This window comes from Talpa europaea, assembly GCF_964194135.1.
Source record: "Talpa europaea genome assembly, chromosome: 3".
NCBI classification, from domain to species: domain Eukaryota; kingdom Metazoa; phylum Chordata; class Mammalia; order Eulipotyphla; family Talpidae; genus Talpa; species Talpa europaea.
In genome coordinates this window covers 37,606,290-37,632,356 of record NC_140069.1, presented here as the reverse complement: position 1 = coordinate 37,632,356, position 26,067 = coordinate 37,606,290, and the positions used below count along the sequence as shown (strand labels likewise).

Here is a 26,067-nt window from a genome sequence, read left to right as displayed (position 1 = left end):
TTATATATCTAAACATTATTTAGGTAAACTATGAGTACAGTTTCAACTTTTAAGACCTGGCATTATCTTTGTATCCTTAAGCATTATAAAATTCTGAAAATCTTGCCACTCTGAACCAGCATGGTGTAGCTGTAATGAGCATGGAATTTAGAATCGAAGTCTGGGCTTAAATCCTGCCTCTGCTACTTTCTAGCTTTGTGCCTTAAACTCACCCTCTCCAAATTTCAATTTCCTCATCTGTAAATGGGACAAGTCCTATCTTCCTCATAAGATAGGATAAGGTTGAAAGGATTCATTGAGGCATTGTAAGTAAATAAAGTAGAATAATAATGATACTTAACCTTTAATATGCACTCATAAGATGCCAGACACAGTTCCAGGTACTTTACATACCATCAATTCATACAGTCTTCCCACAGACATTATGAGGCTACTATAGTTATTCCTATTTTTAAGATGAGCAAAATAAGGCACCGAGGGATGCATGGTCCCCAGCACAGTGAGTGTTTGCTGTTATTGTTATTGTGGTTTCCGGTGGTTAAAGACCCATACACGCAGTCAGTCAAACATTAAATGAAACAATGTTGTTAATTTAGTTTATATAAACGTATAAAAATTATCAATTTTGTGAGGTTTTGATTCTTCTGAATCTCACTTACTATTATGTTTCCTCCTCTTATAAACTGGAGTCTGGGCTGGATTAATAGCATGTCACAAAGGTAGATGATATCGCAGACAATGTCTATAATAAGCCAGTAGCATGTGTTGTCCGGTGTTTGATATGGAAAGACAAGGCGCAACGGTATTAGCCAGCAATTCCAGTTATAGGCAACAGTGACGAGTAAAAGCCACCGGAGATAGAGTCGATCTAGGAAAACAGTAACTGAAGTAGTCCAAATGGCATGTAACAATGATTAAGATAACTCTCTTGTTTAGTTTGGTGAAGTTGGTTCACTATGCTGGAGATAAGCAATTTTCTATAAGAGACTCTATTAAATATTCAGCACTATTCTGCCTCTATAGCAGGAAGCACTGGGCTTTGTAAATGATATGAAGTGACTTTATCAGCTTTCCTGACATTGGAAAATGTCTTTCCTTTCTGTAGAGCAGTGATTACTCTAAGTACAGGTAACTGTACTATTTGGATCAGGAAAGCAGAAACTTAAGAAAAATCAGATGTGCCCTGCTAGGAAAACGCAACAGCTAGCCTTATGTGCAGGACTAACCAGGGCAGGTAGGTGAAAGGCTACCTTTTGCCTGAGGTGGTATTGCTGCAATGGGGAGAGCAAGGAATTAGTCCATGAAGGCAGTTCAAGTCCCCTCGAACATTGCTCTCCTCTCTCTAAGGGAAGCCACATTAATTAAATAATGTGAAGCCATGGTAGGAGACAGACATTTTATAATGTTTTGGTTGTTTTTGGTGATGTTATCAGTACACACACTGTTGAATATTTGGGGTCTTCTTTTCAATTAAGGGCAGGAAATACTCTGGACTGGTTTTTAATAAAAAGAAGGAATATTTTATCTCTTGTTTTTACCAGAGTGGTGAAAAGAAGCCACTGGAGATTATATAGCTTAAACTCTGTTTTCCAGAAAGATTCTGAGTGTGGGCTAGGGAAAATGGATGCCATCTATCACTTTGGGTTCTTGGTAATGGTCAGCCCTCCTACTGATATAGACCACTTTTTGACAGTACCTGTGTATGAGTCTATGCTTCTTGGAAGTCTAATTTCCTTTAGGTACTTGGTTAGAGGCAGCTTCTGGAATTTACAACACAACATGCCATAGTAATGTTCTTCTTTTATTTTAGCATCACTGTTTTGTGTTGATGATACAGTTGTGGGTTTTGCTTAATACAGAAAAAGAAAAGATAAAAAAATCAGATTTAAGGTTAACTTAAATCAGCTAAATGAGCACAAAGTTTTGAATTCTTGAACATTCCAGAAACTTCCAATGTGAATACAGGCAGATGAGGCATTTTATGATATTTAAAATAGTGTCATTTTTGAAAAGTACCCAGATAACAAAAAGTAGTGGAATTTGGAAATGAGCAACAATTTTAAATTTCACTAATTGTCCCAAAGATGTTATAAATGGAATATATTAAATACAAACTAGGTTATCACATATATTTGGACTTAAGTAAAGTCAGTAATTTTAGATTTACATCAAACATAAACATTATACTATACTATTTCACAGGTTTTAGTGTCATGCTTCTTTAGTGTTATACAGATATTTCAAGCTATGGATAAATAAAGCTTAAAATATTCTTTTAAGTATATCTTTATCAAGCTACAATGATAGTGTCTTATTTTAGTCTCTTCTATTTAAAAGGAAATGATTATAAATACATAGTTTATTTTGGAAATTGAACCTCCCTTACACAGAACTATATAGAAGCCCTCAACTCCATCCTATGTAATTATCAATTTCATTTTTACTTATTTGATATTAAACAATCAAGCTTTCCTCTGTTCTTGGTTGATGCCTATGTTTTCTACATAGATGTAACCATAGCATTTATCACTTTTTTGCTCCAATTTTTTAATTTTATAAATGTGTTGGTATGATTAATTTTTTATAAATGTATTGGTATGATTATTTGAGAGATCAATAATTTCTCCTCCACTTATGTTATTAGTGTGTTAATGTTCTTTGCTCTACTGCATACTCAGGTACTGTTTTTATAGTAAGTACTTTGTATTTTGTGGGTATTCCTAGTTAATATTTACAGTAATCTTCTATAGCAGATATTGTGGTCATGAGCAGAGTGTTCCTGTGTGCCTAATGCTTTTCTCCCAGCTGGCTTGCCTAAAATGCTGGGGAATTAGCAAAATGCCCCAATAGCAACCTTCAACCACTGAAGAACAGGAGCTGGTGGATTGATGCCCCAGCCTCTGCCTGTCTCATGATAATTCTTAGGTGTGATCTTCAGATATTTTCAGCTGAATCAATCTTGGTTAGTCCACACCAGTAATCATGTCATTAACATATCTTAATTTCCATCTTTTTTTCTGGGTGCATTCTACCTTCCTGTATTATCCTCAATATAAACAATTATACCTCAGTCATTGTCTCAGGATTTGCTTTTGGAGGAACCCAAAGTAAAACACTTTGAAGATAACATCTCTCTCATAACTTTCTTCTCCCCAGCACTTTGATGAAACAGTGCTTACCGGTGTGGGGGCTGGCTTCAGGTGAGGATATATCTCCTTCTGTCAACTTTTTCTTGTAGAGCATTGTTCTTTGATGCATCCTTCTCACCAGGTCATGAAGCTGGGCATCAGCATACTCATTTATAACAGGTGCTATAGATGGTTTGCTATTTGGAGTAAATGAGGGGAAAATAGTGATAGAGATGGGTTCATAAAGAGATTAATAGTGAGAAGCTATTTAGTTAGTCTTCACCTTCCATAAGTATGTATGTATTTATGTTATATATATAAAATATTATATTAATATAATATACATTGTTATATTATGCCTCACCTGCTGCTTCCCTCAGAAGTATATTCCAGTAGATCTCCCTGTTCTGCTCCCCACTCTGTCTCTGGTAAATCCTCTCACATATACCCCCTACATCTCTGGCTAAAACCCAGTTCTCATATGCATAAATAAATAAATCTTTAAAAAAAAGAATTAAGGTAGATGGAAATGATGCTGGTGGGATACAGATTTGTCATTGAAAAATTAAAATCCACAAGTAGCAAATGACCATTCTTGGACCAAATTGGATCTTGATGAGTGATCCTGCTATGAATTTGTGAATTAGAAGGAAAAAAGTGATAGCTTCCATGGTAGGCAGAATTCTAAGATGGCCTCTTAGTGGATGTGTTGCACATCTCCCTTGAATGATGAATATAGCGTATTTTACTCCATAGTTTGTATTAGATGCTTCAGTTGACTTTACATAAGGGTAATATAAAGGTGGGCTTGATGCAATTCTTTAAAACAGGATGTTTCTCTAGCTGGTGACAGAGATTTAAATTGTAAGGCATATTTTACTTTTAAATACATTCAATATTAGCAGCCAGTTGAGAATTTGGATCTGGAAATCAGTAGGGAGGAATGAACCCGAGATGTTGAACTAAGAATCACCTGTTGTGATGGTGGGAATTACACAGTGGATCAGATTATTGATAACAGTCTGCATAAAACAAGGAAAGAGTAAGGGGTCAACAACACTGAAATTCAACAACATTGAAATTCAACAACATTGAAATTTGCATAAGAAAAGGAGCTGAGAAGTAGCAATTAAAGAGGTAGAACTGAGAGAGAAAAATGTCACAAAAATCAGGAAGCTAAGAGTTTGGAAAAGGAGATTAGTGGTGTCTCATGCAGTATAGAAAGTTAGTAAGATAAGAACTATAGGACTTTCATTTGAGCAAGTAAGAGTTGGTTGTTAATCTTTCAGAAAGCTGGTTGAGGAAATACATAATGTCATTCAATTTTGTCATTTCCACCATGTGTCTTAATAAATAGTTTGTGAAAAGTAATTAGAATTTGCCCTTGTTCTCTAAATAGTATTTTATATTCCCCAAAGCCTTATTATTCCATTATCACCCAAATTCATTTAAAAGTGGTTTTTATTTCCTATAAAAAATTTCTGAGTAAAATTTGACTTTCTGCAAACTCTACTTTTCTGGATTTCTCTTAATGTTTAATTGAGAACTAATTCATTTTTCAATGACTTGTTTAAAAAATTCCAGTTGATAAAGTCATTTAGAATTAAATATTTCTGTCTTGTTGAAAAAAGAATGGAATTAAATGAAGAATATTATATTCCAATGTAACTTCCAATGTGGGAAGTTTTGTAAAAAAACACATTTTTTTAAATTTATTTTCACAATAATTAAATTCAGACAGCTGTCCTTAGATGTTACACTTGGGGCTCCCTGGTGGTGCAAGGAGGTAAGCACTGCACTATGAAGCAATCTGCAGCCTTTGCAGCACATATTTCATCCGTGGCCGGCCAGGGAGAAACCACATGGCGCAGCAGACCTCTCTTGTCTCGCCCGCTGCTCCCCTCAGCAGTGTATTTCAGTCAGTCTGCCTGTTCTGTTCCCCACTCTGTCTCTGGTGAGTCCTCTCACCCCCCTCATCTCTGACCTGTACCCCAGCTCTTGTATGCACAAATGAATAAATTAAAAAAAAAATTACCGTTGAAGACAAGAAAACTGCTTTTTTTTGGGTAGTAGTACATGAATAAGTGAACGTTTTTTGTAGAAATAAACTTCTGAATAAGAAAACTTGAAATTAGCACAGATTCTGATTTTTACCAATGTATAATAGCTTTGGTGATTTATTTAGAAATTTAAAGCAAATTTAGGTCAATATAAACATAACTCAATTAAGTCTCATTCTTTTCACATTTACCTCAAAATCTATGAAGATTTTGAGTTGTTTACATTTCACTTGTGCATATGATACTGTTTGTATACATTAGTAGGTAAGTCTGGTGATCCACATATGGATATTATGATGCAAATTTCCCTACTTAAGTCATTTTTTTATCTGTCTAGGACATGCTACAATGCAGTTATGACTCAAGAGCTTATTTTTGAACCTCTTCCAGATGTCTACCTTCTAGATGTTTTCTTTTGTTAATCTCTAATTGTGGAGGCTGTGTCCATGATATTAACTTTTACTGTTAATAAGAATAAACATATTAAAATAAACATAAAATAGTCACAGTACTAATACAATTAAAATCGTCACAGTACTAATACATTTCATTTCAATAAACATCTTAAATTCTCTATTAATTTCAGGTATTGATAGTAAAGTAAGCAACAAGTGTGTTTTATCACTTTTTTCCCATATAGTGGGAGCTGGAAGAATAAAAAATGTATCCACTAATGTTCCTGAAAATTGGCGCCTTGGGGAAGTTCCAAGGTGCATTTGGAATATCTTATTCATTTATTCAACACATTTGTTGTATACTATGTTACATGAGGAAAGACAACATATTCTATATTCACTTTGAAGCTTTTTACTTAATATTCTTCTCTTTTACTTTATATATATTCTTATATTTATTTTCACTTTTTAGCTTCTCTTGAGTAAATCGTTATTTTCTTTATTTAAAATCTGTTCTTAGAATGTGCTATGGACTGAATTGAACCCTCTCTCCCCCACCATACTCATGTTGATGTCCCAATCCCCATTGTGCCTATATTTCTAAGATGGGATCTTAGAAAGATAATTAAGGTTAAATGGAGGCAGAAGGGTGTAAACCTTACAAGATTGGGGTCCTTATAAGAAGAGGAAAAGACAACCTTATAAGAAGAGGAAAAGACAATAAGAGTGTGCTTTTTTCTCTCTTGCACGTGCACAGAAGAAAGGCCATGTGAGGATATAGTGAGAAGTCACCCAAAAGACTGGAAGAGATGACTTACTTCAGAAACAAACCCCAAAAGCACTTTCTTTTTTTGTTAAGATTTATTTATTTATGCATACAAGAACTGGGGTACAGGCCCGAGGTGTAGGGGTGAGAGGATTCACCAGAGACAGAGTGGGGAACAGAAGAGGCAGACTGATGAAATACACTGCTGAGGGGAGCAGCAGGAGAGACAGGAGAGGTCTAGCTGCACCATGTGGGTCATCTCCCTGCCCGGGGATCAAACTCATGCTGCAGTGGCTGTGGATAGCTTCATAGTTCTATGTCTTAACCCCTTGTGCCACCAGGGAGGCCTCAAAAGCACTTTCATCTTGGATTTCTAGTACCAAGAACTGTGAGAAAGTAAATTATTGTTATTTCAGCCACACAATTTGTGGTATTTTGTTGTGGTAGCCAAGGCAGATTATACAGAATGCACACACATCTCTAAAAATAGCTTCTTAAAACTATTTTAAGAAACATTTAAAATATTAGATCAAGATCATAGGCTGATTGTCATAAATCTCTAGAAATGAGAGGACAAATAATTTTAAGAATTTACATTGCTGGAAAACAAGAATTGCTAGCTGGAAAACAGGAAATTTGAGAAGATTCTTAAAGACAGAAAGCACTTATGTTTATATGTTAACTCAGTTAATTCTCATAAATTATTAAGTGCTTAGAAATGTGCAGCTATTGTTATTATTAATGAAAAAGACCACTGCCCAAGATACTAATAGGAGATACTGAAAAGTGAGAGGACTTTTGGAAGTGCTCTATCCTGGGAAGGAATGGAATAAAAAGGTCAGATGTGGTCATGGTCAGCCATTAGTATGATCACATTAAGAGTCATATTCGGATACTGATGTATGTTGTCTCCTTTCTCACCAAACCTGTACCAAGTAGATGGAGACAGAAGCAGTGTGACAGGATTTGAACTGGAGAAGCAAAACTGATCCCAGGTAAATATCAAAAAATTGGAAGGAATGGGGACTCTGTCCAAATATGAGTTAGTGTTATACTCCTTCTAGCAATGATTCTTATAACCACTCTAAAAACAACACAAAGAGAAGATCTTACAGAAATGGCTTACTACATGAAGAGGTACAGTGAGGAGGTGAAGTGATGGGAAGTTCATGGGGATTACACTCCCTAGATAGAGGCAATAAAGGGGGGAGGATGACTGTAGGACATTTAATAAAGGGTTGTACAACTGAAAGTCAGTTTTCTCTTTTTTAAATCAGCAAGTACTAATAATTCTAAATAATGTTGATGGAAAATACGCCTGCTCTTTTTAAAAAAAGATTGATTTATTTATGCATACAAGAACTGGGGTATAGGCCAGAGGTATGGAGGGTGAGAAGATTCACCAGAGACAGAGTGGGGAACAGAACAGGCAGATTGACTGAAATACACACTGAGGGGAGCAGTGGGTAAGACAGGAGAGGTCTGCTGTGCCATATGGGTAGCTCCCTGGCTGGGGATCGAACTCGCTCTACAGTGGCTGCGGATAGCTTCATAGGTTGTGTCCCAACTCCTTGTGCCACCAGGGAGGTCCAAAATACTCCTACTCAGCATAAAACCACTTCTACTGTTCCCTCTTTGTTTATTACTGATCTGCACAAATTATGGGGAATTTCATGTACAAAGATAAATCACACACACCAAAAAATACCAAGCAATTGTGCCGTATCAGTGAGTTGGAAGACAAGACAGTAGAAAGCCTCAAAGACTAGCAAAAAGAAAAAAAAAATAAATGAAGATAGCAAGAGACTATGGGATGGCATCAAGAGGAATAGCATTCATATTATAAGAATTTTGGAAGAAGAAGAGAGGAAAAAAGGGGAACAATTCCTATTTGAAGAAATAATAGGTGAGAATTTCTCCAAAACTGGGCAAGGAAACAGATATCCAGGTCCAGGAAATTCAAAACATTCCAAACAAAATATACCCAAATAGCCACATAACCAGACACATTAGAATTAAAATGAAAGAAATTAAAGATAAAGGCAGAGTGTCCCAAAAGCAGTTAGAAAAACAAAGAATCACATGTACGAGGATCCCCCATAGGATTATCACAAGATTTCTCAGCATAAGTCTTACAGACCAAAAGGGATGGCATGATATATACAAAATGCCAAAAAGGAAAAGATCTCCAAGCAAGAATATTCTACTAAGCTAGGCTAATGCCAGGTTAACAACAATCTCCTCTAAACTGACCTTGAAGGAAATACTACAGGGACTTCTACAAAGCAAAAAAGAAGCCCTGTGAGGAAGAAATAAGACATCAAAAACAAAATGTGGGGGAGAGCAAAAATTGGAATTATTGAAATAGATCAAATATAATGTGTTTTAAATATAAAAATGTAAGTATAGAATCCCATGGAAAAACTTCATGGTATCTTCAGAACAAAAATTCCTATAAGATATGAACGAGAAGATGCAAAATGGAATTCAAATATTAAACAAAGGGTAGCTATCAAAGTACAAGGGAAAAAAGAGAATAATGAAAGAATAGAGACAAATAACAAAACACCTGCAAAACAAATAGCTAAATGGATGTGTGTGTATATATATATATATATATATGTATATATATATAAATAAAATTGTATCTGTGCATGTGTGCATAAATAATTCCTTTAGCTCATCATCAAAGGCCCAGAGTGGTTGCATGGTTCAGAAAATAAAACTCAAAGTTCTGCTGTCTCCAGAAGGCTCACCTGAGCTCCAAAGATAAACATAGGCTCAAAATAAAAATGAATACAACAATCCTATAAGCAAATGGTATCCTAAAAACGGCAGGGATCATTATACATCTATCAGCTAAAATGCACTTCAAGCTAAAAATAGTCTCCAGAGACATTGATTGTGGCATGAAGTTATCTATAACCATATACCTGATGGGGGTACTCCAATATTACCTCAGTTAAAAATAATTGATTAATTAAATGAAAAAATAGTAGAGAACAACTAGACTGTATGGAAAACAACTGAATGAGAATTCAATCATTTGGGTCTTATTTTAACATGTGCTAGAGGGTGAATTTGTTAAGAATGAATGATATAACTTTAACTTCATTTTCACATATGTAAGAGAAGCTAGTATTTTGTAGAGAGAATAAAATGATAAATTTTGGAAAAATGAATCCTCGAGAAAATTGTGGACAACAGAGAGCACCATATGGTACGATAACATGAATTTCCAACATCTTTCAGAGAAGCAGGCTACTCTCCTGATGAACACTGTCATCAAATTTTACAGTCAAACATCCTTACCATGTCTTGTGCAAATAATTTGTATAGTTTGTCATATATTGTATTACATAGAATATTCAATTCAAATAACCTAGTTTCTGAAGGGCATAACAGTCCATCATGGTAAAATTTACTCATAAATCATGTGGGCACGGTTGATGGAGTTCACCATTTGATCTATTTGTCAGTACAGATCTTGGATGTGCATCACAGGTTTTTATGTAAATCAGGGACATCAATAGTCACATAAATTTGCATTTGCAACTTGATTCCTCTTAGTGAATGTGACAGAATCATCCTATTGGCTACAAGGAAAGTATAAAAGTAATGTAAAAGTATTGCAGAGCCCTATGGTGCTGTTATTTTTAATTTGCTATTTGAGAGTGAGAGATTGTTTTCAGCACAATTATATACAGATTCTTTGGGGAGTAGAAATCTATGTTTGGTGTTCTAGCAATAACTGGACCCAGAGTGCCTACAACTGATAAATGGCTATGATTATTATGGTTCCAATCATGCTACATGGTTTTTAAACTCTTATTCAAGTGATATTTGCTATAAAATTTTTAAGCATAAGAATACATCACCAAAGATGGAAACAAGTATACTGCTATTCTACTCACGAGTAGTAGATATTCCTACGTGCTTGTGTGCAGGAGAAATTCAAGTTTTGTGTGACTACAAATATATTTTATAAAGATATTTTAAAGAAAAGTATTGAAAATTGTGAGCTCTAATTTTAACAGTCTTCAGTGGGGATTCTAAAACATAAGGTCATTAGCTTCACAATAAATTCACCTCTGCAGGTGTCAGAAATGTGTTCAAAACAGTCTAATGTTTAAAAATCCACTAGTCAAAAGTTTATGGAGAAATTGTAACCCTTGAATCTTGTTCATTATTGGGATTGTAAGATGGCTTAGCTGCTGTGGAAAAAAAGTTTGTCAGTTCCTCAAAAAATTAAACATAAAGTTCTTATAAGATCTCACCATTGCATTCTTAGGTGTATTTAAAATAATGGAAAACAGACACTTAAACAACTACATGAAAAAGTATGTTTATAATTGTCCCATTTATAATGGTCAAAAGATGGAAACAGACTAACAGTACATACAATGGAATGTAATTCAGTCATAAAAAAGAATGATGTACTGACTCATACTATAACATGTATTAACCTTGAAATTCATATGCTTCATATACTAAGTGAAAGAAGCCAAACATAAAAGTGACATATTATCTGATTCCATTTATTAGAATATCCAGAATAGATAAATCCATGGAGTTATAAGGCAGATTGGTGAAGAATAGGAATTGTGGGGAGAGAGAATTGGGAGAAACTGTTTCATGAGTAAAAGATTTTTACTTCAAAGCGGAAGAAGTGGTTTGGAACTATATAGAAGTAATGGTTGCACAACGTTGTACTAGATGCTATAGAATTATTCTCTTTAAAATGGTCACTTTGGGCCTCCTCGGTGGCGCAGTGGTTGAGCGCCGCACTACAAAGCTGTCCGCAGCCTCTGCAGCGCAGTTCAATTCCCCTCCGGCCAGGGAGAACCCCACATGGCGCGGCAGACCTCTCCTGCCTCGCCCGCTGCTCCCCTCAGCAGTGTCTTCTGTCTGTCTGCCTGCTTTGCTCCCCATTCTGGCTCTGGTGAATTCTCTCACCTTCCCGCGCTTCTGACCTGTACCATGGTTCTTGTACAAATAAATAAATCTTTAAAAAAATAAATTAAATGGTCACTTTCATGATATATGCATTTCACCATAGTCAATTGTTTTCTGAAGAATTTTACTATCTATCCATTCACTCAATAAACAGTTACCAATGTATTAGGCCTTGACCTGGAGCTGGAGGCATCAAGGCAAAAAGACCTCTCCCAAGAAGTTAGGACATCATCATATTGAATTGTACCTACAATGACATATCTGGAAGTGTAAAGTAGTCAAATTACTTGTTCTCAAATAATTTACTATTAAAAACCCCCCTGTAATAATACATTTATGGAATTGTGTGATACTGACAATGGGTGATAAGAAAGGAACTGCCAGTCAAAAGAAAATGGATTTGAGATTATTGAGAAGGATATGTGGGTTTAAGGAATGCAAGAACTAGAAGCAGAGACTGGATGAGTATGAATCTCATGGGAGCTAAAGACATGATTAGCAGAGAAATGTTTTGGATAGTATTTGGATGTAAAATTGATTAGTTTTTATGGGGTTCAGAAATAGCATTGTTGACCCAATAGCAACAGGTGGGAAAATAGAAATAACATGAGCAAAGATTTAGAGTAGGAACAATCAAGTGATGGGTTGAACTGACTCTTGTAGGGGTTCTTAACTCATGGTTCATTGATTACTTATAGGTTCTTATATTAGTTACAGAAATCCTATGAGTGACTGAAATTGCACACAATTTTAAAACTTCTGGTGAAAATATCTATTTTTAGTAGATTTTTCAAAAGGTTAACACCTCTACTGTCAGGATTTAGCAAAGTTCACATACTGCTAGAGAAAAAAGTAGCTAGCAAATGCTATTCTTTTCACATTTTAGGAACTTTTGTTTCTCATACAGCCAGATGCTTAACTTGAGTATGAAATATGGAAAAAAATGTCTCATTTAGGAATCAACTTTCAAAATAGTTTTATCAAAAAAAAAAACACCCAAAACAAAAACTATGGTTTCCTAACCAAACATAAATTTCACTAGTGTATAAGAAAATTCATACTGGGGCAGAAAGCTAAGGCAGTTTATAGTGTACCAGGAAAGGGAGAATAGCTTGGCTATCACAGACACAGTCTTCCCACCCACTGCTGTTAGGATTGAGAATGAGAGAGATGGAAATACAGGCAATCCTGGTCATCAAGAAGAGGTGACAAGCAAAGGGAGGTAATTTGATGACAGCTATACCTTGACCATTTTTAATGGACTCAAGGGTTGTAAGGCCTTTGACCCAGAGCTGGAGGCATAAAGGCAAAAGACCTAGTCCCAGGAAGTGTAGGGATTATGTTATGGTGTGCTAACTTCCAAGGAGACTTGATATCATTTCTCTTTATCACTGAATGATATTCCATTGTAGGAATATATTGATACATAATTTATTTTCTCAATCACCTACTGAAATACATCTTGGTTGCTTCCAAATTTTGACAATTACAAATACTCTGTCATAACTATCTGTGTGCATGTTTTTTTTTTGTGTGTGTGTGTGTGTGTGTGTGTGGGCGTAAGTTTTTAACTCATTTGGGTAAATAATTGGTAATATTAATACCATAAAGAGTGGTATGTATTCTGCTCTTATATAATTATTTTTGCTTTGTTTTAAATCAGTAAGTCCTAATGTTAGCTCATATTTTATGTGGCTCTCCCTTGGTTTATATTCAGGGAATGAATATTTTAAACTTCTGTTTAGAACTCTACATTTCTCTATGGTATATTTAAAAAGATTTTGAATGGCACTTTCTGATTTCAGAAGAGATTTTGCCATTCTGCTTTTATCTGAATCTCACAAGAAGCTCATGAATGAGATGATTCAAGTGTGATTTTTCCTCCTTTCAGAAAGATGAGAAAACTGAAGTTCCAGTAAACTAAGGGTTTTATCCAAGTCTAAAGGATCAGTAATTGTTAAAAATTCCTTCTCATAGGATGTTGTTTTTATTTTATAATAGTTTTAGAAATGCTTAGATCTCCTTTTTTGAAGTTGAAATAGAAATGTATAGCAACTGAGTGTCTTTGTATTATTAAAACAAGAAATTGAACATGTTTAATAATAATTTGGGGGTCTCATTGAGCTCTAATATAGACATCTGAAACTGTGCTACTTTAAAAATTTGTCAGTGATTAACTTAGCTCTGCCTAGAGCATTTGTGTAACATCTTAGAAATTATTAAAGTATATTGCCTGCCAGTTCCAAACACTTATACACTCAGCACCATTTAATTGACCATATGGACATTTACCACTAGAGAATTTCCATGAATGAATACTTTCAGCTAGTTGTATTGGAATAGTAGCTATGGTAGTAATGGTAAAAATTCTGGAAATTTTTTTTTTTTAGTGTGGAGCTTACTTTTTAAATATTATTTTCTATTTACAAAAGTTCTGTTACAATTAATAAGATTAAATTGTTTACATTCCAATGCCTTTTCTCTACCTCCAGTACCTTTAGGTATGAATCAAGGCAATAGCCCCAAAGTGGACGACTGGTAGAGTAAAGCAAAGGAGGGTTTTTGGCTATTTTCAAATCTTGATTATTATCTTCTGCATACTTATCAAAGTTCAATAGAAATAGAAACAATATTGTAAATGTTGAATCCAAGCTCTATTAAAATCCCTGTACCCTCAGCCTGAAAAGAATATTTTATTTTTTATGCTTGGTAATCTATGATAATGAACTTTTTTCCTATTTTAATCATTATGAGCTCATAATTATCAAAATGAATCTTATGCACATGGTACCTGTCCTTCTCTTTTAAAGTCATATGCTCCTTGACTAGAGAAAAATCTCTGGCAAGCAAAATATATATTGAATATGTATTGAAACTTCCAATTTTTAAGTCTAAAGTGACAAAATATTGGTAAATTGGCAATATTACAGAATTCACGGGATTTAATTTCTTTCAGTGTTGAAGTATGTCCTAAAATGTACGTCGGACTCACCACTAAAAATAATTGACACTTTTTGTAAGTTGGGGTACAGAAGGCTAGCTTTGAAGGATATCTCAGTAGTCCTCTATCCTATTTTTCTTAGGCAAGAGTGCTTTCTACGTTAAATTTAGACAGGCAATTATTCACTATTTCAGGATGTAATTTAAAAGATTAGAAAAATAGGAAGATCATGGTTTGGTAGTGTATTATTTACTGAAATACAGACTTCACTAAAGTGCCATCTCATTTTAGATTTTTTTTTAAAGATTTATTTATTTACACATACAAGAACTAGGGTACAGGTCAGAGTTGGGTGGTGAGAGGATTCATTAGAGACAGAGTGGGGAGCAGAACAGGCAGACTGACTGAAATACACTGTTGAGGGGAGCAGCGGGCAAGACAGAAGAGGTCTGCTGTGCCATGTGGGTCACCTCCCTGACCAGAGATTGAATTTGTGCTTCAGTAGCTGTGTATTGCCATAGTGCTGACACTTAACTCCTTGTGCCACCAGGGAGGCCCCCATTTTAGATTAAAAAAAAAATTACTCAATAGATAATCACATGGAAATAGTTACTTCTCCTGCAGTAGTTCTGTACTCCTTTGTTGTGGGTTTTACAGCTTAAGACTTTAAAAATTATTTTTTCAATAAATTATTAAAAATAATCATTATTGAGGACTTGAAAAATACAGGGATGTTAAGGAGAAAATAACAAGAGTATGAGGTCTACTATTCAAATAAAATCATCATTAATATTTTATATATAGTATTTCAGTCTTTGTTCCATATGTAAATTTGAAGACATATTTGAGATTAGAATATATATACAATCTCCTTTTATTTATTAATAAGCTAACATATTTTTGAAATTAGAATTCTTTGTAAACATTTTGATGGTGATGGAATAACCAGGTTTGATATTATATTATAAAATGCTTCTTAATCTTTTTCTATATCATGGCAAACCTAGAAAATAACTTTTAAAGACATTCTGAGATGGAAGAGATGAAGCTATTTGAAGATGGAGGCAACTGTCCTGGGCTCTGGCTGCATAGACAGATCCTGTTATTATCTTAGCATTTGAGAAAATCAGTAATGTGTAATCTGTTTTATAGTGTGACAGAACCCACTAATGTGACAATTTTTCTTAAGATTCTTCTGTATTGTTCTATCATTGGACATTATTATAGATAATGTTGCAACATCATCTTTGACTCTGAAACTTCTTGAATATTTCCGGATATTTCCTCACATAGTAAATTCTCCAAAATAACGGTATTGAATATTTTTGAGTATAGATAGAATTCTGACGCATGCTAAACTCACTCTTTTCACCTGTTAATTTCTAGTTTTGAAGTTGTTTTGTTTTGTTTTTTTGTTTGAACTGTTCATGTTATATATGTATAAACATTTTCTTTATTGTGACCCTACTCATGTATTCTTAACATAAGGATGTTTTTATTTTGATATTGTTTAATTATTCACATTTACTTTGTAATTTCATCCAGCTTAGAAAGTTTTCTGTATATTTGATAGAGATTCACTTTAATTTTCTTATAATTTTTGAAAATTTTGTTTTAAATTTCATCCATTTGAAATCTATTTTGCAACTCAGCTGTATGAGGATCTAAGGACACCTTCTTTCCCCCCCAATGGCTCATCACCTAACAAAATATTTTGAATAATCTTCTATTTTCACATAGATCTGAATATTTATATTACCTAGCTTTATACAGGGGTCATTTCCCTTCTACTGGCAGACATGTTCAGAATGAAAAAGTATGATGTGTTATTTGGTAGAGAGAAGGGAGTGGGGATGGGATGGAGGAAAAGAATATGAAATCTTTCTGAGAATTTTATTTTTCTATACTCGGAATTTAGTAAGTGCACACACTTTATTTTCTTTTCTATAATTTCCTTCTACTCCTTAGTCTTTGTTTTTCTTTGATCTCTTTTCAAGTTTGCCATGAGTCTGTAATGTATGTGACTGCATTACATCCCGTGGACAGGCACTAGAGGGCAGTGTAAGTGCATATTTATCTGAGCAAAACAAAATGGCTAAAGGCAGTTCTGAGTAGAGTTCAGGCTTTGTTGTGACTAACTGCTGCTTTGCCTCTTTTTCTTAATTCAATCCATGCCTTGGTTCAGCAGCCCACTGCATAGTAGGAGTCAGTGCGGGGCAGATCATTGCATCCTTTCAGAGAGTTTGTACAATAAAGCTTGTTTTGGTTTTATGCTACGAACTTTTTTTTTTTTTTGGTGGGCCCCTGGCCGGCGGCCGGGGATCGAACCGGCGCAGCAGAGGCTGAGGGCAACCTCGCAACCCAGCGCTCAACCGCTGCGCCACCAGGGGAGGCCCTGAACTTATTCACTTTTATTTTCCAACAAAGAGAGAGGAGATAGGGTGCTATATATCTGAGTTTGGAGATTATGAATTATTTTGAATTTTATTTTATTTTATTTTTAACGATTTATTTATTTATACAAGAGCTGGGGTACAGGTCAGAAGCGCGGGAGGGTGTGAGAATTCACCAGAGACAGAGTGGGGAGTAGAACAGGCAGACGGACCGAAGACACTGCTGAGGAGAGCAGTGGGAGAGGCAGGAGAGGTCTATCCTGCCACGTGGGTTTCTCCCTGGCCGGCGGGGGATCGAACCAGCACTGCAGAGGCCGTGGACGGCTTCGCAGCGCAGCACTCAACCGCTGCGCCACTGGGGAGACCCATTCTGAATGTTATTTTGCATTATTTTTCTTTCTTTCTGTTTTTTTTTTCCTATTTTTTTTTTTTTTAAAGATTGATTGATTTGTACAAGAACTGGGGTACAGGTTAGAGATGCGGGAGGGTGAGAGAATTCACCAGAGAGAGACTGGAGCAGAAAAGGCAGACAGACGGAAGACACTGCTGAGGAGAGCAGCGGGAGAGACAGGAGAGGTCTGCCACGCTATGTGGGTCTCTCCCTGGCCAGCGGGGAATCGAACCCACGCTGCAGAGGCTGCGGACAGCTTCATAGCGCAGCGCTCAACCCGCTGCGCCACCAGGGAGGCCCTTTTGCATTATTTTTCAAATTTCTCCACAATGGCTATGTTTCAAATATTCTATGAAAAAGAAAAACATGCTGAAAAATTAAAATTTTTATTATTTCTAGCAGCAAAATTTATTTCAAAGTATATTAAAAGGATGTGCTTATGATAGGGACAGAAGGGGAGGAAAAATCCACTAGTGTTTTTCTATATTGTTAACCAGGGATGTTGAAAACTTAGTTAAAAGGCATTTAATGGAATCAGTGAAAGTGATGGTTGAGAAGAAAAGAAAGACATAAATCACTGGAGACTAGGATCTTTTGAGGTGCCTGGGTGGGAGGTTCTGTCTCATGCACCTCTTCATCCCTGAAAGCCTTGTAGCTTTTGTTGCTTCCTTGCAGGCATTGCTCTGAGGAACTCTGCCCTGGCTGTGGAAACCACATCAGGGACTTGCAGGTTGCCCTTCAGTGGACTGATCTCCAGCTGATTTGATCTACCATGAAGAGCTGAGCTAGTGAGTTCCCTGTCAGGGACACAGTAATGTATTCCAAGCAGAACTTGGAATGCTGTTTTTACAGATTAGTTATTTTTAAGCAGCACTGGTCTTAAGTAAATTATAATATAAATCTGAATTCTGTAGGTCCATTGTGGCATTAACTTATTTTTAACATTGTTACAATGAAAAAATGCATCAGGGGGACTCCCTGCTGGCACACAGGGTTAAGACGCAACCTATGAATCCATCCACAGCCACTGCAGCATGAGTTCGATCCCTGGCCAGGGAGCAACACACATGGTGCAGCAGACCTTTTCTGACTCGCCTGCTGCTTCCCTCAGCAGTGTATTTCAGTAGATATGCCTGTTCTGTTCCCCACTCTGTTTCTGGGGAATCTTCTCACCCCTGCACACCTGTGGCCTGTACCCCAGTTCTTGTATGCATGAATAAATAGATCTCTTTAAAAAATGTCAAATGTTAATACTGAGGCACACTGGGTATCAGGGACACACTCAGCATGAACATATGAGGATTAATCAGAGTTCCCTGAGTTTCTGGGCTGGTGCTGCAGGATGGTTTACATTTGGGGTCACAGACTTTGGCTTGAGATGGCTTGAGTGAAATTGCAAGTTGCTGGGCCTGCTAAATTTTGTATTTACCCCAGTGCGTGGAATTGATCCAAATGGTGTGGGCATAGTGAGACATGGAATAAGAAGAATGAGTAATGTAGAACTAGAGTTTGATCTGAAGAAACCAGGACAAAAACTTGTTACAGCTGGCTGAAGTGTCACCGAGTCACTGATGGGGAAGAATTGTTAAATTCAAAACTTTTTATGGAACACTATACTAAGACTGAGTTAAGTATGGTAATTTAATTGCAGTTGCTTGTATAAATTGCCTGTTAATAATCAGAATATAAAGTCCCTTTCATATCATTGTTATATTCCTCAGTGAATTAAAAAAATTGTCTTTATAAAGTAGGAAATGAATTATCTTTTTCAGTCCTATTAAAACCAAATATCTGATCTAAGAGGAATAGACTGATGATTGAGTAAAGATTGCTGAGCCTAAGGGGGCTGACTAGGCAAACAGCCACTCTTTCCTTCAGATTAATGTCTGAACAAGACCTATTTAAGTCTATGTGAACCATATGTTACATTTCCAGTTCCTTTCAAAACACATGTTGGTACTGTTTAAGCAAAACATTCATTACTTTAAAAAATACCCTCTGATTCTAATTTTAAAAGCATGTGAGTAAATCCATTGCTCATTAGTGTGAGAAAAACACTGCATTAAGCTCCAAGTAGGTAAAAGTGCAACAGTCTTGAGAGCTCTTTTATGTGGTCACCATTTGTATCTTAATCCTGGGGGGAAGCAAAACCTTTCTCCAATTAACTTCGCCCTGAATAGAAGGCTTACTGTGTCCCACAGCCTGGTGCTTTTGTTAAGTGGACTGATGCCTACTGAGGTCCAGAGTTAAACCATTGTTTTCCTTTCATTTGACTCTTAAATCATGCCCTAGATTCTAGAGGTGAACAACTAGTGTAATCACCCTGATTACAGTGTTTCTCCAAATCTGGTTATCACATGAGTCATTAGAATGATTGTTGCTGAAACCAACAACTGCAGAGAGGAAACCAAATGCATAACTTCTTCTTCTTATACTTGTGGAATCAGTTAAAGCGTAAGGGTTCAATTTTGTTCTTGACCCCAAATAGCTTAAAAGCACATTAAATTGTGAATTTTCTATGAGCCATTGTAAAAGACTTGGTGGCATTTGTGATAAAAAAAAATATTGTGAAATCAGAAATGAAGCTTGAGCAAATATATTCATGGAAGAAGTTGGTGGATAGTTATTTACTTAAGAGAAATTAGTCTGACAATACTATAAATTTAAACATTTTAGAATGAAATCACAAACTTATAGGGAAAACAATTTCCATCCAAATTATTTAATTTGGAAATCCCATTCAATCACTCATTCATTCAGCATTTGTTTATTGTAGGCCTACTATATGCCAGGGAGTCTTCTGGGCCTTGGAAATATTGAGAACACAGAAGTAAACACAGTAGGGAGATATGGACATTATAGATATTTAAAATATACAAAATGGCAGGAGATGATAAATGCCACAACAGAAAAATCAGGGTAGCTGAGATAATGAAAGGGACTGGCATTTTCCATATAGTGGTCAGGGAAGGGACCTTCAATAGAGTGATATCTGAGCAGGGATTTTGAAAGAACTGAGGGAGGAAGTATGTAGCTATCTAAGGAAATATTGTTCTAGTGTGGCCAGAACAGAGTGAGGAGGTGAGACTGGTGGGAGTTAAAGTCAGGGCAGCAGTGGGGAGTTTGGGAAGGCAGATAATGTTGGGCCCTGTGTGCCATTGTGAGGCTTTCAGCTTCTAACAATCATGAGATTAAAAGGCATTGGAGAATCTGGAGGGGAAAGGAATGATTCACATTTTAACATGATCATCTGAGTTGCTCTGTTGAACATAAACCACAGAGGGCAAAGAATGGAAGCAAGGTGACCAGTATGGAGGTAATTATGATAGCTATTTAAGAGATGATAGATTAGCATAGCAGTGGCAGAAGGCTGAATGATAAGATTCTAAATATAGCCCCAAGAAAAGGCCTTTAAAAATTGCTATTGAATTGATTGAGCTATATGAGAGAAAGAACAGGGTGAATTTTGGCTTGAACAAATAGAAGAAGGAATACATTAACTTCAGGAACACTGCAGAAGGAGAATATTTGGAGTACGTGAGGCACATTAAGAGTTGATTTTGGATGTATATATTTTGACATGTCTAAGAAAGCCCTAAGAGGCAATACTAAGTACACGATTAATAATTTAAGTTGGTATTCTGGAAGACATCTGGACTGGAGATATAAATTTGGGAGTCATCAGGGTGTCAATATTGCTTAAAGTCATAAGACTGGATAAAAGCATGTGCTAAGAGAATGTGTAGGTAGAAAATGTAGGTAGAAAAGGGGTCTGAAGATTGTATTTGGGCCTGTCAAACTTTAGAAGTTGGGAGATGAAGAGAAAACAATAAAAATCTAGGAAGAGTGGCTAGTGAGTCAGGTCATGAATCAGAGAGAGTAGTATCTGGGAAACCACATGAAAATATTGTTCAAAGAGGAAGTGGGGGATCAACTGTTGATTGCTGCTGAGAGGTGGAAAAAAATCAGAACTGAGGATTGCCCATGTGCTCTGCATGGTAGAGGCATTGTTGACTTTGGAAAAAGTACACAAAACCAACAAAAGTTTTTATAAAAGTAGCTACAAACTGGTGGAATGAAGGGATAAAATCCTGGCTGAAACAGGTTTAGGACAACATATAAAGAGAACAAAAATTGAATATCCATTTGAGGTGAAATTATAAAATATGTTAGATATGTTAAATATATATAAAATGTTATCTATATAATGTTATCTATAAAATATGTTATAAAAGGGAACATAAAAATGAGATAATGGCTGGCTATTTATGTGGAACTAAGGGAGATGTCTTGCTGCTGTTGTTTAAATGTGAGAAATGCAATAGGATAGTTTCATGCTTATAGAAAAGATCCGACAGAGAGAAAAATTTAAATGTTGCAGCAGAGAAAAGGAACACGTGAAGTCAGTGATTAGGTGAGAGGGGATTAGCACAACAGTGAGAAAGTAGGCTTTAGACACAATAGGTTCAACCCATATTGTAGGAATAAAGGCTGATTAAATGGGTATAGACACAGGGCCTCCCTGATGGCGCAGCGGGTTGAGCGCAGCACTGTGAAGCTGTCCGGAGATACCCACATGGTCCAGCAGACCTCTCCTGTCTTGCCGGCTGCTCCCCTCAGCAGTGTTTTCAGTCTGTCTGCCTGTTCTGTTCCCCAATCTGTCTATGGTGAATCCTCTCTCTCTCCCGTGCCTCTGGCCTGTACCCCAGTTCTTGAATAAATAAATAAATCTTAAAAAAAAAAGGTATAGACACAGACAAGTGGAACACTTGGTGATGGAAACATTTGAAGCTTCTCTTTTTTTGCCATGTTCAATGTCATATCCAAGTTCGGGAATGTCTCTTCTAGTTGCTCCTGTTTTTATCAAGTCGTCTCTTTGCTGCATTTCCCTAAGAGCACAGTTGTTACTCTACTGTTTTTCAATGTCTTACGATTAGCAATGTATGGCTGGGCTCAAATAGTCCTGCTTCTCTCAGCTGGGAGCCTATATAAGGCACCCACTGTGAACAGTTCCAGATGAACAATTATAATGAAATTAATCATTAGGTAGGGTTGAAGCAATTTAACTAGCCCATTGTTGGCTTATAAACTAGTTGCTAACTACAACTTTTCTCAGTATAATAAAGGTGAAATTTATTCGCATGGAACTACTAGACATTTAAACTCTCAATTTTATCACATTATACAAGCTTTCTAGTTATCATGGAATACTGGAAGAGGGTAACAATAAATGAAAATTTTATCTTCCATATAATGGAAGAACTGTCAAGACATTAAATGACTAGTGGAAACAGTCATGTTCGAAAAGGTTCCCACATGAGAACAATATTTAAGCCCAAGACTATTCTCATTGCATTTCTATCAGAAACTCAAAATATATGTATGTATTTCATTTTGTGATTCCATTTTAAGATCTACATGGAACACAATAAAATATATAATATTTTATTCACAAAGTGGTTGCTTATCTTTGATTGTGTATAATAAGTGCCAAACCCTGTGTGAAACATTTGAGATAAAATTGTAAACCCTTATGGCAATTGCTTCACTCTAGCAAGTGAGTAATTCCCCATACGTTTATTTTCTAGTTTGTCTAAACATTCTAGTCCCTTTTTTGCTCAAAAAACAGAGAAGAGAGTATATGGATATCTGATAAATTTCCACTCTCCATCCTGACCCTCATAGGTCAACTTACTCTGAGGTTACTTATAGGGTTTCTTCTTTCAAATTATCTGCATAGCATTTTGCTAGATTCATGAAAATCTATATGCTGCAATTCAATATGCTGGTTTTGTAATTTCCTATGCCTGAAATTGTCTCTTCCTGGGCGGAAATATATTTCTTTTCTTTCCTAAATGACTTAATTCTTTTGTCTGTTACTGTCATCAGGAAAGGAGGTATCTTTCTTCCCCATCCCTACTCATTTGTCTCATCATACTCTTGTCTCTGATGCCTATTCTAGGCAGGCCGATCATTTCCACTTGAGAGGGGTTAAAGATTTTAAGAAATATAGTGAGTCACTCATTGTTTCAACATGGAGAGCTTTCATTTTACCTATATTAACCAGATCTTCCAGCCTCCAATAATTACCTTTCAAATAGAGTTAACCAAATCCCTTTTCTATACTCTTGATATAGATGCATATTTGGACTATTATGAAAGCATTAAAGAGGTTGGCTACACAACTTCTACTTACCTGGAAGATTGCTTATTGAACATTTAAAATTTCTAGAAGAAAATATTTAAAAAACTATAATATAAACCAAAATACTAAATATTAAAAAAAACAACTAATACTGGAAGGAAATGCAACAAAATTATTAATTAACATGCACAAAAATGACATCAGTAAGATGGTGATAGAGAAGGTTCCTGCTTCATTTCTAAGAGGAATGTCTGACATTCAACAGGAGGGAAACTGGTAGCAAACAGAATGTCTGGTCTTAGGTCTGGGGCCATGAGAGCAGTTTTGTGGTGTCACACACATGAACCTCCCTGTGCCCTGTAGATTGTGACAACTGCTGGATCACCCATGCCCCTCCCTTTCTGCACTGACACAGCAACTGCAAATATAGACCTCAGTTCCTATAGAAGCCAGCAGAGGCAAAATAAAAAATCAAATAAAGTAAAGCCACAGTAGCACTAAACGGGAAAATTAAGAGAAGTTCAGATCTCTAAGTTGCTTATCCATATATTTAATACAAACTGGGAAATTTAAAGCAGCAAACTAGACAAAAAATATAACATGTAGCAACTTGACATGTCAAAGAAATATGACATCACAAGGAGAGCACGACTCTCCAAAATCCAGCCACAAATACAGAGAAAATTATAACTCACTATAATATATAAAGATTATATAAAGATTATATCTTACTATCAGATAGAGTTAATATAGAATAATAAAGAATATATGCTATAATAATAATATATATATTATAATATATATAATATATGCTATAATAAAGAAACAAAGAGATAGAAGGAAAACTCAGGAAGACAAATCTTTAAGGAAGAAGTAAAATTACTATTTCAAATATTTTAGAAAAATATTTTAGAAAAAGCTCTTATAAATGATAAATGAATACAGTAAAGTGTCAAGTCAATACACAAAAATCTGTTGTATTTCTATATGCAAATAATTACCTATCAGAAATAGATATCAAGAAAACAATCCATTTACAATTACATAAAAAATTAAGTACCTCTAAATAAATTTAATCAACAAAATTGAAGACGTGTACAAGGAAAACTATTAGACATCATTAAAAGCAATAGAGAACACAAAGAGATGTAAAGGTATTTCTGTGCTCATATATTGGAAGCTCAACATCATGAAAATGGCTGTATGACCTACAGTGATATGCAGTTTTAATACAATCCCCATAAAAATGCCAAATAAATAGAGAAACTAAAACAAGAAATTAATAAATTTACTTGGAACTACAAAGGACTCTGAATTTCAAAAACACTCCTGAGAAAAGACCAAAAATGGAGGCATAACACCCTCCAACTTCAAATTATACTAAAAATTGGTAGTAATTAAGATAGTTTGGTATTGGAATTAAAATAGTCATACAGCTCAATGAAACAGAATTGAGCCAGAAATGAAACCACACACATGTGAACAACTATTTTATGACAAAGGAGCAAGAACTTAGAATAAAATAAGAAGAGTCTCTTCAATAAATGGTGCTGGGAAAAATGGACATTCACATGGAAAAGAGTGAAGTTGGACCACTATCTAACAATATATGCAAATTAATAAATTTTGACTAAAGACTTGGATGTAAGACATAAACCATAAAACCATAAAAATGTGTAAATAAACAAAGGCAGTATGCTCGTTGATATCAACCTTATAGATATATTTGGGGACTCCACTCCAATGGCAAGGGAAACAAAAGCAAAGATAAATAAATGGGACTAGATCAAACTAGAAAGCTTTGCACAGAAAAAGAATCTTGGAGAAAACAAGGTCTTACTGAATGGGAGAAGGTATTTGCACATTTATGTTTAACGAGGGGTTAATATCCAAAATATACAGAGAATGCACACTCCTTCAAATGTATGTTACCACACTATACACACTACCAAACTGCCAATAATCTTCCACTATAGGGCAACGTAGTCCATCGAGCTTTTCCCTACTCTGCTCCCTACTCCCCAATCTATCTTTCTGGAAGCTTCAGTTATGCAATTGGATTTATAGTATCTATTTTGTCCCTCTGTTTTGTTTCTTTTTTTTAAATATTTTATTTTATATAATTCTTACATCATTTTTCATCTTTGCACAATGTATGCATTTTCATTTTGGTTATATTCCCCATATAATTGCACCCCCCCCCTTATTTTGACTCTTTATATTCTACATGAGTAAAACCAATAACTGGGATTTGCCTTTTCCCTTTTCACTTATTTTGTTTATCATGATCCCCTCTAGTTTCATTCATACTGTTTCAAGTGACAAAATTTCATCTTTTTTTGTTTTTTTGTATAACCAACGGTATTCCATTTGTATATATACCACATCATTTTTTTCCACTCAAATGTCAGTGAGCACTTAGGTTGTCAAATTGAAGTATTTTAAAGACCTTTTTAGTCTCACTTTTTTTTCAAGCTACGGATGTCATAAGAATTCTAGTTCCATATCTATTTGAATATTTGTTCATGGTTAAGAATTCCTTTTCTTGCCTGCCTTTGCTGCTTCTCTCCTTTCATATTCTTTTCCTTCCTTTCTTCTTCTTTCCCCCTTTTCAAATTTCTTTTCCTTTTTCCCAGAGTCAAAATAAAGATAAGTATTATTCCCATTATTTCTGTCTGGGGGATGGTTTACTTTCCAAAGGGTTGCTCTACGGAAACTCAGTTTTATAGAGGAGTCTCCATCCAGTTCATTTATCCAGTTTAATCCCAGTTATTGTCTCACTGGTGACGTTTTAGCTCAGGTTTAGGCCATATTTTTGGAATGGATCATCAGAGTAAACACCAGTTCTTGAAGCTTTCTAAAACCAGAATTTATTTTCACCAACTCTGGCAC

The 26,067-nt window shown here is 35.5% G+C and overlaps 1 protein-coding gene across 1 annotated transcript in view; it reads right to left on the bottom strand.

Annotated features, from left to right (window-relative positions):
• Nucleotides 1–26,067, bottom strand: part of CNGB3 (cyclic nucleotide gated channel subunit beta 3) — a gene marked incomplete at both ends in the record, with an annotated part of 123,068 nt that overhangs the window by 75,204 nt on the left and 21,797 nt on the right. The window contains 3 exons of the mRNA XM_084230544.1: nt 660–868; nt 1,697–1,849; nt 3,180–3,334. Of these exons, the coding sequence (XP_084086670.1) occupies nt 660–868; nt 1,697–1,849; nt 3,180–3,334 (517 nt within the window). The remainder of the gene's footprint in view (nt 1–659; nt 869–1,696; nt 1,850–3,179; nt 3,335–26,067) is intronic.